This window comes from Canis aureus, chromosome 26 (genome assembly GCF_053574225.1).
Source record: "Canis aureus isolate CA01 chromosome 26, VMU_Caureus_v.1.0, whole genome shotgun sequence".
In the NCBI taxonomy this organism is placed as follows: Eukaryota; Metazoa; Chordata; class Mammalia; order Carnivora; family Canidae; genus Canis; species Canis aureus.
In genome coordinates this window covers 23,467,839-23,484,422 of record NC_135636.1, presented here as the reverse complement: position 1 = coordinate 23,484,422, position 16,584 = coordinate 23,467,839, and the positions used below count along the sequence as shown (strand labels likewise).

Below are 16,584 nucleotides of genomic sequence, written 5' to 3'. Positions count from 1 at the left end.
ATATGGAGCCTAATGGGGGCTCCATGCCAGGACCCTGAAATCCTGGCCTGAGCTGAAACCTGGAGTTGGCCATTTAACTAAGCTACCCAGAGACAGAGAGAGAATCTTAAGCAGACTCTGGGTTGAGCACAGAGCTGGACACGGGGCTTGATCTCATGACCTGGAGATACCTGGAGATCAGGACCTGAGGTGAAATCGAGGTTGGAAAAAAAAAAAATCAAGAGTTGGCGTCTTAATTGATTGAGCCACCAAGGTGCCCGCCCCCACCCCGTATAGCTTTTTGATAGATCTAAATCACTGTTTCTTATGTCATTTTTAGACAAAACCTATCAGCTTTCCTACATGACAGATGAGGAAGCTGGTATATCTCAAAGTGCTCTTTTCCACTTTGCCATCATATTCTGATTGGTTATATTAGTAATTTTAGTCCCTCCAGTAAAAGCTTTTATACCTTTAAAACTAACTATATACTAGGAATATACTTCACTCTTTTTTTTTTAAGTTTTTTTTTTATTTATTTTTTATTTATGATAGTCACACAGAGATAGAGAGAGAGAGAGGCAGAGACATAGGCAGAGGGAGAAGCAGGCTCCATGCACCGGGAGCCCGACGTGGGATTCGATCCCGGGTCTCCAGGATCGCGCCCTGGGCCAAAGGCAGGCGCTAAACCGCTGCGCCACCCAGGGATCCCCCATATACTTCACTCTTTATAATGATTTTACAACTCTAAACTTTATTCATCTCCTACTTTGGAAGATATAAAGAGAGTATCTCCTGCTGCCTCCTTATTATTCATTAAATAGAATTTCATTTATAGGTTTTCAAGATTTTCAATGTTTATATTCTATTTTGTAATAGAATTCTCATGGGTATTATCATTAACTCTATATCTAAGATTAAATTCTCAGCATTAATTTTTTTTAATAGAGACTAGCTTTTATAAATGATTTGTTCCTAAGTGGTTATCTCTAAATTGCAGACTTCGACTTTGTAATTGTAGGATCCTGAATAATGAATATTCAGTATAGTGGACTCTATACTAATACTATTTCAGTTGAGTGTGTAGATAAAAAAACAAACAAATAGCTGTATTTAGTTTTTGAGGGCAAAACTCATACAATGTAAAGAAGGGTTCACAAAGAAAATAAATAAATTACCTTCCTCCCCAGCCACCTATTCCTTTCCCTGGAGACAATTACTATTATGATATCTTCTTCCAGGATGTGCTTTGTATACACAAGTAAATGTGTGTATGCCTTTTTTTTTTCCACAAATAGTTCCATCTTACACTGTTCTGCACCTTGTTTTTTGACTTAAGCTCTTTAACTTTTTAATTTTGGTAAAGCTTGCTTTTTCATTAAAACCTTCCCTATTACCTTACCATCTCAATCCTTCCCTCATGCCACCTGGCTCTCTCCCCTTCTCTAAACTATAAAAGCTCCTATGAATAACACAGGTGGTATTTAAAATAAGGACTCTCAGTCTTATTTATCTTCTTCATAGATGTAAAAAGACAGCATAATGTAAAAATTAAAACACGGGTTTTAGAGTCAGGCAGACCATGAGTTGAAGTGGTGTTCCACTAATTACTAATGAATGACATCAGGGGCAAATTGCTCAACTTTCTCTCTGAGCCAAATTTCCTCCTCTGTTAGATGGGAATAGTAACACATACCCGCAGGTTATCAATAAATGCTTATCACAGGACCTACAGATAGTGAGAACTCATTAAATGCAACTTACAGCCAACACCACTACCACCATCCTCACTGTCAGCAGAGCAACGGCCTAAGAATGAGACCTCTACATGTACACTGGGGGGGATCCATTTCTCAGACTGACAAAATCCATTTCTATTTTAAAGTTTTTAAAAATTTCTGTTAGGAAGCTTTAAAATAGACCATCTTCAGCCACAGTGTCACAGCTTCCCAGCAGGAAGCTAGGTCATGTGACTCCCACCAGAAGAGCCTACTGAGTCCATGGTTTAAACAAGTGGCCATCACTAGATTTAAGGTGACTTCCAGGATCCTCTAGTCTGAGGCAGAAGTAAATGATACTTTCTTCCTCTCACCACTCATACTAATGAAAAAAGTGTTCCAAAATTGCTAAAGACTGAATCTAACCTCATAAACAGTCCAGATGCATTCATGATCAGGGAGCAGGGATTTGGAGGTTCATGCCAACCTTGTTACCATGGGGAAAAGACACACACAGTTAGTTATACCAGGTGCTTGGGACCACAGACACCAGGACTTACAGCTCACCTGCTGAGCACAGAACCTCCTCCCTAAGTGCTTATGGACAGTTTGAGTATCTATCAGTTCCTTGGTTCTGAGATGTAGGTCCTATTCTTCTCAGGTATCTGTTAGTGCTCAGCTACTAAGCTGCCCTTAGGTCTCTGCACAGTGTTTGAGAGACCTCTCAGGATTCAAGGATGAGTTTCCTAAATGGTCTTCTTTGACATCCAAGTGCTAAGTACAGCTCTGCCTCCTCCTGTCACTTGGTGAAAGGCTGCCCAGTTCCCGAAATGTGGGCTGTGGAGGCACCTGAGTCTTCCTCCAGGCCTGGTGAGTGCTAAAGAAACCCCTGCTACCGTTTGTCTAATTCAGACTACCGGTCTCTTTGCCAGGCCACTGCTGATTCTGTGCACTTTCAGGCTTCTCTTACTACAATTCATTCTAACTAATGTAGTCAGAGCATTCTTTCAAAAAACAAAATCTGATCATATCATTTCCCTACTTAAAATATTTCAATGCGTTCCAATGACTGTCAACTTCTTGGCCTGCCTGATCTATCTGCCATGCTGTGTTTCCTCAGTGCCCTGGGTGTGCTCTGGTCACCATCAGGCCTTTGCTATTGCTGTTCCTTCTGCCTGGAACCATCTTTCCCCTCCTCTTTTTTGGCTCAACTCTTCCTTCAGGCTGTAGACAATTTGAAAAGCACCTCTTCCAGAAGCCTTCCCCAACCTCCCAGGACTGGCTACAGGCATTGGATACAGATTTGCTGAATAAATGAACAAATGAATCAAGTGTTATAAAAGATACATGCAACCTGATTTCCAGGGCAGCTTCTAAGCAGCTAAGCTGTGGGTACTCACATGCCAGAGTTTTTCCCACTTCTAAGTCTGGGCAAATCCCATTCATCAAACAGCCATCTGAAAGGTTTCTAAGACTTACTGGTATATATACATTTTTGATAGAAAATTCATAAACTACAAAAAGGTATTCAAACCAAGCTTCTTTGTCCCTCCTCTGGCACCCTGAGTCCTAGTTCTCCTCCCCAGAGGCAACCACTGACAACCAGATTTGGGGTATGCTTTCTCAGATAGTCTATGAAAGTATATAAGAATATACAGAATCACATTTTTCTTATGAGCCTCTCCCACACAAAACCTCTATTCCCAATGTCTCCACATATGACCTAGTTGTGGTAACAGCAGAGACTTAGGAATTCAAATGGAGAATATGTCAGCATTTTGTTTATTCTGTTTTAAAATATTTTAAAGGGATCCCTGGGTGGCGCAGCGGTTTAGCGCCTGCCTTTGGCCCAGGGCGCGATCCTGGAGACCCGGGATCGAATCCCACGTCGGGCTCCTGGTGCATGGAACCTGCTTCTCCCTCTGCCTGTGTCTCTGTCTCTCTCTCTCTCTCACTGTGTGCTATCATAAATAAATAAAAATTTTTAAAAAATAAAATATTTTAAAAATTTCTGTTCGGAAGCTGTAACATTAAGATGTACTATCCTTCAGCCACAGTGTCAGAGAAGGATCCTAATGAAGGTGACACTGGTTGTGCCTGTGCACTCAGTCCCATTTAGAAATGTCACTCTGGAGGCTGTAGGGGAAGCACCGAGGGTGAGCCTGCTGAGCCTAATGCTAGACCTCCATGTCCTATGGCTGCACCAAGGCCTAACTGGGGCCTTTGGAAACAGAGTAAGGCAAGTTCAGGAGGGTAGACCCAGAATGTGGCACAGTGGGGAAGCAAAACAGGGTTCTAGAAGACTCAGCACATTCCAGAGGTGGCAGACACAAGAGCCAGAGTCCTGCAAGAGATCTAGGAGACTGCCAGGAGTAGAAGACAAGAATGGTTGTGATGGATCTTGCAGCAAGGAATCAGTAAAAGCTGAGTGAAGACTTTTAAAGGCCCTAGGACTCTTGTTTCGTATCTTCTTGGGCAAAAGAAACTGGAGAATCAGATTTGTGCAAATGTGGCAACTTAAGTGGCATGCACCAGGGTCACAAGCACAGAACTGTCCTGTCCATTAAAAAGGCTGGGGTCTGGATTTCTGATGGATACCTTGCCCAAAGTCCTGTCTGCCTCATCAGTATCATGTAGATAAACCCTGTGGGGCTGGGATTCTAGGTCAGGAATTAGATACAGAAAAGGGGCTTTGCTTTATAGGGAAACAAGCAAAAGGATTATCCTCAGCATTCCTTAGGCCAGCTATGCAAACTACCACCTGCCAAAAGGAAATGCCATCTTCGAGGCAGGTACAGCAGTTATCTGGAGCACAGGGTGAAGAGGCCACCGGGGACAGTTTCATCTTGCTTGGGCCAGGAGCTTCCTTCTGCTCTGTATCAAAGAATGGATACCTATATTCGGCCAAGGTCTTACCAGTCTGGGCTGTGAGTGAGCGGGTAGCCTGGCCTGCCCATTCCCTAGAGTGGAGAAACACCTGAGGTCTGACTGTCCTAGTATGGGCTAAAGGCTTCTAGAAGAAGCCCAGGAGAAAGCAGTTTGTTTATTACCTATAGATACTTCTAAAAGCAAGACATGGTAGTAAAATGTCTTCACTCTTCTTTCAAATCAGCATTATACTGAGTCTTATTTGCTGGTTAAGCGCTGAGATTATTTCCTAATCCTTGGATTTCTGTAACACACATCATCTTGGGGCTGCAATATAGTCCTTTTCTCATTGTAAAACAATCCTTTGTTGTAAAAGCAATGAATCAGGGAGCATGACTCATGAACAGGAGCAAAGGGAGGCAATATGTTCCCTCAGGACATGAAGTGTTTGTCTACTGGTAGCAGATCCCACCGCCAAGCTAGCCACCAAATCTCTGAGGATAAAAGAAATACTTGCCTTTTATTTCTTCCCTCCTTGGATAGCCCATGCCCATGGTAAGCCAGGTCATACTAGTTCATAGGGTCCTTTGGGCCCAGACGCAAAGGTAAGATAATTACTAAGACACTGTCACTCTGCAAGTGATTTGGAGTTCAGAAAAACAGCTTCTATGGCCTCAAGGTCATCTACCCCCATCTGATCATATCCCTGTCTTTACACATGCACAGAATCTGACACAGTTGCTTTTAAACACTGAGTAAGTAGTGTTAATGAAATTTGTCTACCAAATGCCAGAGAGAATCCAGTCTGTCTTGGCCTAAAAGGGCTTTCCTCCTATAACATTGGCCTAAGGTTCACAGACAATGAAGACAGAGCACCTCCCCAAGGCTCTCTGCCAGGGCAGTCTGACCATCTGTGCTTTGTGTGCAAAAAAACAAAGGGGCACTGAGGAAGAAAGTGCCAAGAAGCCAAGGTGCATTAGGGTGGAAATAATCATGTGATGGACAGGGGATGACTAATGCCCCATACCCTTAGCTTTGACCATGACTTGCAAACATACATCCAAGGACCAGACAGTGATCCTTGGTTATCCCATCCGTCTATGCTTTTGCCTATGCTTTCTATCTCAAGGACAGGTACCACCAACCTTCCCAAACTTCCAACCTCAAAACTTAAAGCAGTTCATCATACTAGATACCTCTTTCTTCCAGTCATGCCCCATATCTAGTCTATCATCAGTTCCTAATCCCCCAACCTCCAAAAAATCTCCTTCCTCTACCTGGAGTGGATACTTTGGGTAGACCCAGCCACCTCTGTTCCACTCTGCTTCTGGGGTACACTGCCTGGAAAGCAACAAGGACCTCTAAAAGTTGGACTTGAGACTCCCTGGCGGAGCAGTCCAAAACATACATTCCTCCCTCCAGTGACCCGCTCCCGTCCTGTGCAGCACCCAGCTCAGCTGTTTCCCAAGACAATAGCTCTGGTATGCTCAGTTGTCTCCGCTCCCTGTGGACTGGCAATGGGGTCAGGAGGGTAAAACTGTGTTGGGGACACCACGTTATTTTCTTCTGTCTGATTTCTTCTTGCTGGGCTGGCTCAGGAAGCTCAGACCCCAGGTCTTCTGACAACAATGAACATTTTATCATCAGTACAGGAAATTCAGAATTTATTCTGGGTCTCTAGGCACCATAGTTAATATGACTAAAAAGTGCTGCTGGCAGGGTTGCCAGATGGGAGGACAATGCAAGGTTGAATATAACCTACAGGATGGGTGGATTTTTCTAAACACTACCAAGGAGGTGTGGAAAATTCCAGTGTGTGTAGGAGGGGATTAAGGGAGAAGGTCCTATTGGACCACACTATGCACTCATGGGACAGGAGAGGTGTATCAAGATCTTGTTGATTTAGAAGCTAGGAATATCTAATACCTTTTCTGTCCATTGATATTAGTTGGAAGGCCAGGGCAGACTTAAGCCCAGCTTGGGGCTTATCATCTTAAGAGACAAACTCAGGAATAAATCTGCCTATCAAATATGATAAAAGAAAAAGATGTCAAAGTTTTTCCTGGACCAATTTTGTTTGTTTTAGATTTTAGAATGAGAGGAAGGAATGTGAAGAAAACTCTGTTGCATCTAAACAGAATCTGAGGGGCACCTGGGTGGCTTACTTGATTAAGCATCTGCCTTTGGTTCAGGTCGTGATCCCAGGATTCTGGGACTGTGCCCCACATTGGGCTCCCTGCTCAGTGATGAGTCTGCTTCTCCCTCCCCCTCCTCCTATGCACTCTCCCTCTGTCTCTCTCCTTCTCAAGTAAATAAATAAAATCTTAAAAACAACAACAGAATTTGAAAGGCATGCAAAAGCAGGAAATAAAACATATTGCTTACCTTGTGAACACTGGTCAAGACATTTAGGAAAGAGAAATCTGGAGGGGGTAGAAAAGAAATATTTAAAAACTATTAATGTCAGAATTGTTATTTATTATTTCCCACAAAAATGTGAATATCCAAGCTGAATTATTCAATAAGTCAGGGCATATGGTAGGCAGTACTAAGTATAATAGCTAAGCAGTCTAAGCACTTTGCCCAAGGCCTCACACAAAGCTAAGAAGTGGGAGGGCTTATATAGGGACGGACGCAGGTCTGTTTAGCACCAGAGAACTCCTATGGTTTTTGTCCCTATAAATGAGATGCTTGCTGAAGCCACACTTCTGAACTATTGCTCCTCTAGGTGCAGGTAGTAATGATGTTCAAAACACCAGGGGGTAATTTCTCTCCCACAACCTCCTTGGTGTTGGCAAGTTTTATTTTCTGAAAATACCATTTGGAACCAAATTTGGTGGATAAGTGAGCTGGACGAATACCACCTTGGACTGTTGATGTAGAGCTCTTGCTTGACTTCCTCATGGTTTCTGAGGAATTCCAAGAAGGAACTCCCATATGCTCTGAGCAAGATCAAGAGCCCTGGAACAGGGAAAAGACAACCATCCAACAACACTAGAGTCTCCCAAGAACAGAACTCACTGACTTCACTGCACTTAGTCTGAATGACCTGACACAAAGCAAATATATTCTTAGAAAGTGTCTGTCCCCATCAGTGTCTGTGACTTTTACAGTACATGCCCTTAACGGCCCTTCTCAGCACCCTGCTTGTTTCCTCACAGCAGCCCGCAGCAATTCACATGACACACTTCTTAGACAAGACAAGCAAAGTTCTCCCTCAAGGCATCTTATCCAATCAAAGGCTGGATGTTCATGCTTTCAACCTCTGACGACTGCAAAGAAAATATTCAGAACACATGGAACTGCATATATATGGAACACATGGAACACATATATATGACTCTCTAAAACTGGAATGCAATTTCTCATATCTTGGCATCTTTGGCATCTCTGTCGTTCAAATTCACGCTGGCTTTCTTTCCGAATCCAACCAGAAGTTATCATTGCTTCTTTTTAATTCTTTTTTTTTAAAAGATTTTATTTATTCATGAGAGACAGAGAGAAAGAGAGACAGAGAAACACAGGCAGAGGGAGAAGCAGGCTCCACGCAGGGAGCCTGACGTAGGACTCAATCCCAGGACCCCAGGATCATGTCCTGAGCTGAAGGCTGTGCTAAACCGTTGAGCCACCCGGGCTGCCCGCTTCTTTATAATTCTTTTTTTTTTTTTTTTTCGCTTCTTTATAATTCTTATAAAATTGCATTAAATCTTTTACTATGACACTTCTTATTCTATATCATGATTGTGTACATGGCATTGGTGTGACATCTGGAAAATTATTTGACTTTTCTAAGCATCAGCTCCCTCACAGTAAAACGTGGTAATGATGTCTACCTTAAAAGGGTATTTTGAAGATTAAGAGGGGTAAAGTATCACAGTGCAAGACAAATAGTATAAAGTGAATGTTGGCTCTCGGCTTTCCTTCTCTACCTATCATCCTCCCTACTAAGCTGTAGTATTTTTTTTTTTAAAATAGTGGTAGTTTTGAAGATGCCTGGCATAGGACTCTTAAACAGAGCAGACAAGTTCTGTGACAATAAATGCTAAAATAATGTATATACAATTATGTTTATGTTATTGGCCAGCTCTTCCTCTAAGTAACAGAAAAAAATGTGGTCATAAATCTCACATAATATGTTATCCTGCTGGGGCACCTACATGGCTCAGTGACTGAGCATCTGCCTTTGGTTCAGGTCATGATCCCGGAGTCCTGGGATGGAGTCCTGCATTGGGCTCCCCGCAAGGAGCCTGCTTCTCCCTCTGCCTATGTCTCTGCCTCTCTCTGTCTGTCTCTCATGAATAAATAAAATCTGAAAAAAAAAAAAAAAAAAAAAAAAAAAAAAGCTATCCCGCATTTTGTAGTTTGCCAACCAACTACCTGGTTTATATAAAGTTCTAGTAAATACTGATCCAATCTAACTCAAAACATGGGCCCCATAATTCCTACATGCATATCCTCAAAACTGTAAATACTACATGAGCAGAGATCTGGGATGATTTGTTCCTTGCTGCCCCCTCAATGATTAGAATAGTCCCTGGCACACAGCAGACACAATAGATAGATACTCACGGAATGAAATCCAGTAAAATAAAGATACCAGGCAAATCTCACATAGACCCATCCTGAATCTAAACTGAGCCTATCCTTGAATTAAAGAAGACACACTAATCCCCACCTCACAGAATGGAAAAAGAAGCCCTACTACACTCTGTCCTACCTGTTTTTTTTTTTAACCACGATCTAGAAGCACTGGTGTAAATTTTATTTTTGCTAAGGCAGCCATTTAGAAAAAAAAAAAAAAAAATTGAAGAGTTTTAAAAACTTGATTCTCAAAAAACTTTTATTATAAAAGCAATATACAATCCACAGCTAACACCATACTTAATGTTAAAGACTAGATGTTTTCCCTTTCAGATCAGGAACAAGACAGGATGTCTATGCTCACTACTTCTACTCATACTGGAGGTTCTAGTCAGGGCAATTAGACAAGAAAAACAAATAAAAGGCATCCAGTTGAAAAGAAAAAAAGTAAAGCTATCTCTGTTTACTCATGACACACTTTTGTATATAGAAAATCCTAGAGAGTATATATAAAACACGAACAGAACTAATCAACGTGTTCAGCCAAGGCTGTAGGATGTAAGATCAATATACAAAAAATCAGGGATGCCTGGGTGTCTGTCTTCAGCTTAGGGCCTGATCTCAGGATCCCAGGATCGAGTCCTGCATCAGGCTCCCTCCAAGGAGCTTGCTTTTCCCTCTGGCTATGTCTCTGCCTCTCTCTCTGTGTGTCTCTCATGAATAAATAAATAAAATCTTAAAAAATAAAAAAGTCAACTGCATGTCCATACACTAGCAATGAACAATCCAAAAATAGTATTTGGAAACAGTTCCATTTATAACAACATACAAATAACAAAATACTTAGGAATAAATTAAACAAAAGAAGCATAAAATTGGTACACTGAAAACTATAAAACATTGCTAAAAGGAACTCAAGACCTAAATAAATGGAAAGACAGAGCCAGGTTCATGGATTGTTAAGACTTTAATATTTATAAGATGGCGGGCAGCCCCGGTGGCGCAGCGGTTTAGGTGTGATCCTGGAGACCCGGGATCGCCATGTCGGGCTCCCTGCATGGGGCCTGCTTCTCCCTCTTCCTCTCCCTCTGCCTGTGTCTGTGTCACTCTCTCGCTCTCTCTGAATAAATAAATAAATAAATCTTTAAAAAAAATATAAGATGGCAGTATTTCTCAAACAGATGTATACAATCATATCTTGAATTTGTTTTTAAAGATTTTTTTTAAAGATTTTATTTACTTATTCATGAGAGACACACATACAGAGAGAGAGAGAGACACACAGGCAGAGGGAGAAGCAGGCTCCCTGTGAGGAGCCCAATTAGGGACTCGATCCCAGGACTCCAGGATCATGACCTGAGCCAAAGGCCGACACTCAACCACTGAACCACCCAGGCATCCCAAAGATTTTTTAAAATTTATTCATAGACAGAGAGGACATAGAGGCAGAGACACAGGCAGAGGGAGAAGCAGGCTCCACACACAGGGAGCCTGATGTGGGACTCAAACCTAGGACCCCAGGATCATGCCCTGAGCCAAAGGCAGCCGCTCAACCGCTGAGCCACCTAGGCATCCCCATATCTTGAATTTGAATCTCATTGTCTTTTCTTATAGAAACTGACAAGCTGATCCTTAAATTTACATGGAAATTCAAGGAACTCAGAATAGTCAAAACAACCTTTTTTTTTTTTTTTTTTTTAAAGATTTTATTTATTCATGAGAGACACAGAGGGAGAGAGAGGCAGAGACCTAGGTAGAGGGAGAAGCAGGCTCCTTGCTGGAGCCTGATGTGGGACTTGATCTCAGGACCCTGGGATCATGACTTGAACTGAAGGCAGATGCTCAACCACTGAGCCACCCAGGCGCTTCTAGTCAAAACAATATTGCAAAAGAACAGATTTGATAGATTCTCACTTCTCAATTTTCCAATTTATTACAAAGCTACAATAATCAAAACAATGAGGTACCAGCAGGACAGACAGGTCTGTCAGTGGAATATAACTGAGAGACCAAAAAATAAGCCTTCGCATTTATAGTCAACTGGTTTTTGACAAAAATGCCAAGACAATTCAGTGGGGAAAGAAGTCTTTCCAACAAATGGTGTGAGGACAACTGGATATCAACATCTGAAATAATGAAGTTGGGCACCTACTTCACACTACATGTAAAAATTAACTCAAGATGGAACACAGGTCTAAATATAAAACTCTAAAATGCTTAGAAGAAAACACTGGGATAAATCTTTGTGACTTTTTTTAAAAAAATTATTTATTTATTTATGACAGACATAGAGAGAGAGGCAGAAACACAGGCGGAGGGAGAAGCAGGCTCCTTGCAGGGAACCCTACGTGGGACTCAATCCCGGGACTCCAGAATCATGCCCTGAGCCAAAGGCAGATGCTTAACTGCTGAGCCACCCAGGCGTCCCAATCTTTGTGACTTTGGATTAGGCAGTACTTTCTTAGATATAATACCATAAGCACAAACAATGAAAGAAAAAAATAAATTCGACTTCATTAAAATTGACAACTTTTGTGATGTAGAGGATACTATCTAGAAAGTAAAACGATAACCATGGGAGAGAATTTTTGCAAACCAAATATCTTATAAAGGACTTGGATTCAGAATATAGGAAGCACTTTTGCAACTCAAAAAAAGACAACTCAGGGGCACATGGCGAGCTCAGTTGATAGAGCATGTGATACTTGACCTTGGGGTTGTAAATTCAAGCCTCATGGTAGGTATAGAGATTACTTAAAAAAAAAGTAAAAGGAAAAAAAAGAGACAACCCAATTTAAAAATGGGCAAAGGATTTAATAGACTTTTCTATAAAAAAACCACATAAAAATGGCTGATAAGCAAATGAAAAGATGCTTAATATCATTAGTATTACGGAAAGGAAAAGCAAAACTGCAAGGATATACTACTCTACACAAAACAGACAGAAAACAAAAAGTGTTGGTGAGGATGTGGAGAAACTTGGAATCCTCATGCACTGCAGTGAAAAAACAACTGGTATAGTGGCTTTGGATACAGCAGTTCCTCAAAGTTAAAAGTACAGTTACCACATGACCCAGCAATTCTACTTCTAGGTACCCAAGAGAATAGAAAACATGACCATATGAAAACTTGTACACAAATATTTCTAGCAGCATTATTATTTTTTTTCTAGCAGCATTATTTATAATAGCCCCAAAATGTCCATCAACTGATGAGTGAATGAATAAGATGTGGTAGGGCAGCGCAGCGGGTGGCTCAGCGCTTTAGCGCTGCCTTTGGCCCAGGGCCTGATCCTGGAGGCCCGGGATCGAGTCCCGCATTGGGTTCTCTGCATGGAGCCTGCTTCTCCCTGACTATGTCTCTGCCTCTCTCTCTCTCTCTCTCTGTGTGTGTGTGTCTCATGAATAAATAAAATCTTAAAAAAGAAAGAAAAAAAAATAGGATATGGTATATCCCAACAATGGAATATTATTTGGCCATTAAAAGGAATGAAGTTACTCACATGCTAAAACATGTATGCACCCTGAAAACATTTTGCTAAGTGAAAAAGCCAGACACAAAACATTGCATGTTACATGATTACATTTGTATGAAATGTCCAGAATAAGCAAATTCACAGAAAATAGACTAATAATAGCCGCCAGGGGTTGGGAGGAAGAAGAAATGGGGAGTGACTGAATTGTATACTTTTTTTTTTAAGATAGAGACAGAGCACGAGCAGGGTTGGGGGGAGGTACAGTGGGAGAGAGAGAATCTTAAGCAAGCTCCACGCTCAAGGCAGAGATCAACGTGGGGCTCACCACGGGGCTTGATCTCAAGACCCTGAGTTATGACCTGAGTCAAAATCAAGAGTTCAGATGCTTAACCAACTGAGCCCCTGAATTATATACTTTAAAGGGTAAATTTTATGGTATGTGAGTTATATTCCAATAAAGTTATTTTAAAAAGCAAAATACATACTACGAAATATTAAATGGTTTACTCATTATCCAGAACCTGCCTCCAAGAAAGTGGCCATTTCCCAGAAGGAACCACTAACAGTTTGGTATGTATCCTCTTAGATTGTTCCTTTGTGCATACAAATAAACGTTAAAAAAATACATATTATTTTGACAATTTACTTTTCTCACTTCACAAAATATTGTGGACGTTGTTATGCATTAGTACATAAAAATCTATTTGATTTTAAAATTTTATTTATTTATTTTTTAAAATTATTTATTTATTTATTCATGAGAGAGAGAGAGAGAGAGAGAGAGAGAGAGAAAGAGGCGCAGACACAGGCAGAAGGAGAAGCAGGCTCCCTGTAGGGAGCCGGATGTGGGACTCGATCCCAGGACTCCAGGATCATGCCCTGGGCTGAAAGCAGGCACTAAACTGCTGAGCCACCCAGGGATCCCCTCTACTTGATTTTTTTTTAATGCCTGCATAGTATTCCATTATATGACTATCCCCAAATTTAACCAATTTGTTACTAATGAGTATTTGGATTATCTCCAGTTCTGTGACATGATAGTATTTTTTTAAAAGATTTTATTTATTTATTTTAGAGAGAGTGTGAGTGGGAGGAGGAGCAGAGGGAAAGGGACAAGCAGACTCTATGCTGAGTGCAGAACCTAATGCAGGCTCGATCTCAACTCTGAGATCATGACCTGAGTTGAAATCAAGAGTTGCACATTCAACTAAGACACCCAGGCACCCCTAAACAGTGGGATATTTTTAGTAAAGATTTTTATTTTTTAAGTAATCTCTACACCCAACGTGGGCTTGAACTCACAACCCCAAGATCAAGAGTCACATGCTCTATCAACTGAGCCAGCCAGGCGCTCTGATACTATAAACGGTGCTGTTTTGAATATTGCAGAGCACATCTGTCATGTTTCAGCCTGGTCAGTATTTCTAAACAACTTTCCTAGGCTTGAACTTAGGAAGTCCATCTCTTTTGTAAACAACACAAAACTACTTTTCCAGCCTTTCTTGCAGTGTAGTGTAAGCACATACCTATGTTCCACTAACCAGATTATTACAAGACTCCCAACGGCAGTGAGCAAGGTGATTAAGAGGATGAATAAGCAGACCCCATTTTCTCATGAAGGAAGTGGCTGGGTATCCCCCTTACCAGGGCAGCCCTAAGAGGTTTGAGCATTGCTCCCTGGCTGCCTAGCCAATATAGCCTGGCTGTCCTGGAGACTCTGCAAGCTATAATGTCCTTTGGTAAATCCCTTTCCATTAAAACATACTGGAGTAGGCTCTACTGTTGGGAATTAAGAATTCCATCTGAAACAAACTCCCCTACACACACACACACACACACACACACGTTTTTGAACATTTGTATAAATATAATTATACAAAATTCCAGCAATGGAATGGTCAACTTTGTCTTCAAATAGATTATATCATTTTATATTTCTATCAACACTGTATGCATGTACCTATTTTCCTACACTGTTGCTATGTAATAACCCCAAAACTAAAGTGGCTTCAAATAATGACAATGTATTTGTTCCTCATGATTCTGTGGATTAAATGGGCAGTTGTTTTGGCTTGGACAGCTCAGCTGGGGTTGATGGTCTAAGATGGTCTCACGCATAACCAACTGGGGCCTCGGCTCAGATGGGAGGAATGGATGGCTAGGCCTATTTCTCCACATGATCTCTCACCCTCTATCAGCCTAGCCCAGGCTTATTTACATGGTGGTCTCAGCTCTTAGAGGCAAGAGAGGGAAAACCCAAATGTGTAAATGCTTTTTAAGCCTTTGCTTATTTCTTGCTTTTTGATGTCCCACTGTTCAAAGCAACTCATATGCCCAAGCCCAAATTCAAAGTATAAAAAGTAGATTAAACTCTTCAACTCTTCGGGGAATCCCTGGGTGGCTTAGCAGTTTAGTGCCTGCCTTCAGCCCAGGGCGTGATCCTGGAGTCCTGCGATTGAGTCCCACGTCAGGCTCCCTGCATGGAGCCTGCTTCTCCCTCTGCCTGTGTCTCTGCCTCTCTCAATCTGTGGCTCTCATGAATAAATAAATTAAAAACCTTTTTTTTTAAAGATTTTATTTATTTATTCATAGAGACACAGAGAGAGAGAGAGAGAGAGAGAGAGAGAGGCAGAGACACAGGCAGAGGGAGAAGCAGGCTCCACGCAGAGAGCCTGACGCGGGACTCGATCCATGGTCTCCAGGATCACGCCCTGGACTGCAGGAAGTGCTAAACCGCTGCGCCACCAGGGCTGCCCTAAATTAAAAATCTTTAAAAAAAGAAAAACAAAACTCTTCAACTCTTGATGGAAGGGGATGTTTTTGCTGTGGCCATACTTTATTTTTTTAAAGATTTTATTATTCATAGAGACAGAGGGAGAGAGGGCAGAGACACAGGCAGAGGGAGAAGTAGGCTCCATACAGGAAGCCTGACATGGGACTCGATCCCAGGTCTCCAGGATCACACCCGGCTACAGGCGGCGCCTGTGGCCATACTTTAAATTTCCACAGATGGCCATGTAAAAAAAAGATTAAAAAAAAATTTTATGGTTAATACTGGCCATGGGTGCCACAGTTCTCTTATTCTACTTCATATGAATCTCTTGCACATGGAATATAACAGCCCCATAGCCCATGGACAGGGACTAATCATTAGTTTTCCAACAGGTCATTAGTAAGCTACTACTGAAATTATTTTCTGGAAGGAGTTCAAAGGTAAATTTGGAAATTTCTCATTAATTTCTAAAAAATGAGCAAATCAGTAACTCTTATTGACTCAATACTTTTGGTCTCCAATATGAAAAAAACAAGGAAATTAGTATACTCATATTCCTAACACCCATGATTTTGTTACTTATATTTTTATATCCCATGACCCTAATTTATACATGATATATAGCCTTATTTCTATACTTAGATTATATGCTCATCTTCAGTCCTTTTATATATTTCTCATTTATTTCTTCATTTGAATTCTCTTAAGGACCCTTATTCCTCATATGTTGGCACACTCATTATTCAACATTTCATAAACATTAAACAGAAATGGGTATCTGCATCACAAAAGCTAAGTCTATATTTTATAGTCCCTCTCTTTTCTCTAATGATCTTCATTTCTTTGCTGATTTTTCCTCTTCATTTTGTTATTTTTTCAAGCTTGAGGCGCTCTGACACAGACTTAAGTTTTTGCAGTGTCTATTCTACTTCTCACTGCTTTGAGATTTTCATTGCCATAGTAGTTTTTTTTTTTTTTTTAAGATTTTCTTTCTTTATTCATGAGAGACCCACATAGAGAGTGGTAGAGACATAGGTAGAGGGAGAAGTGGGCTCCTGATGTGGGACTCAATCCTAGGACCTCAAGATCATGCCCTGAGGTGAAGGCAGATGCTCAACCACTGAGCCACCCAGGTGTTCCACTATCTTTGTTTTCTTTCTAGGGCTCTAGCAGTGCATTTTCCACCTGCT

At 41.3% G+C, this 16,584-nt stretch overlaps 1 protein-coding gene across 3 annotated transcripts in view; it reads right to left on the bottom strand.

The window, feature by feature from the left end:
* DNAAF9 (dynein axonemal assembly factor 9) overlaps positions 1 to 16,584 on the bottom strand; it is a 141,422-nt gene that overhangs the window by 17,284 nt on the left and 107,554 nt on the right. For all 3 annotated transcript variants that reach the window (XM_077872384.1, XM_077872385.1, XM_077872386.1), the window contains exon 29: positions 6,951 to 6,988. In XM_077872384.1, the coding sequence (XP_077728510.1) occupies positions 6,951 to 6,988 (38 nt within the window). The remainder of the gene's footprint in view (positions 1 to 6,950; positions 6,989 to 16,584) is intronic.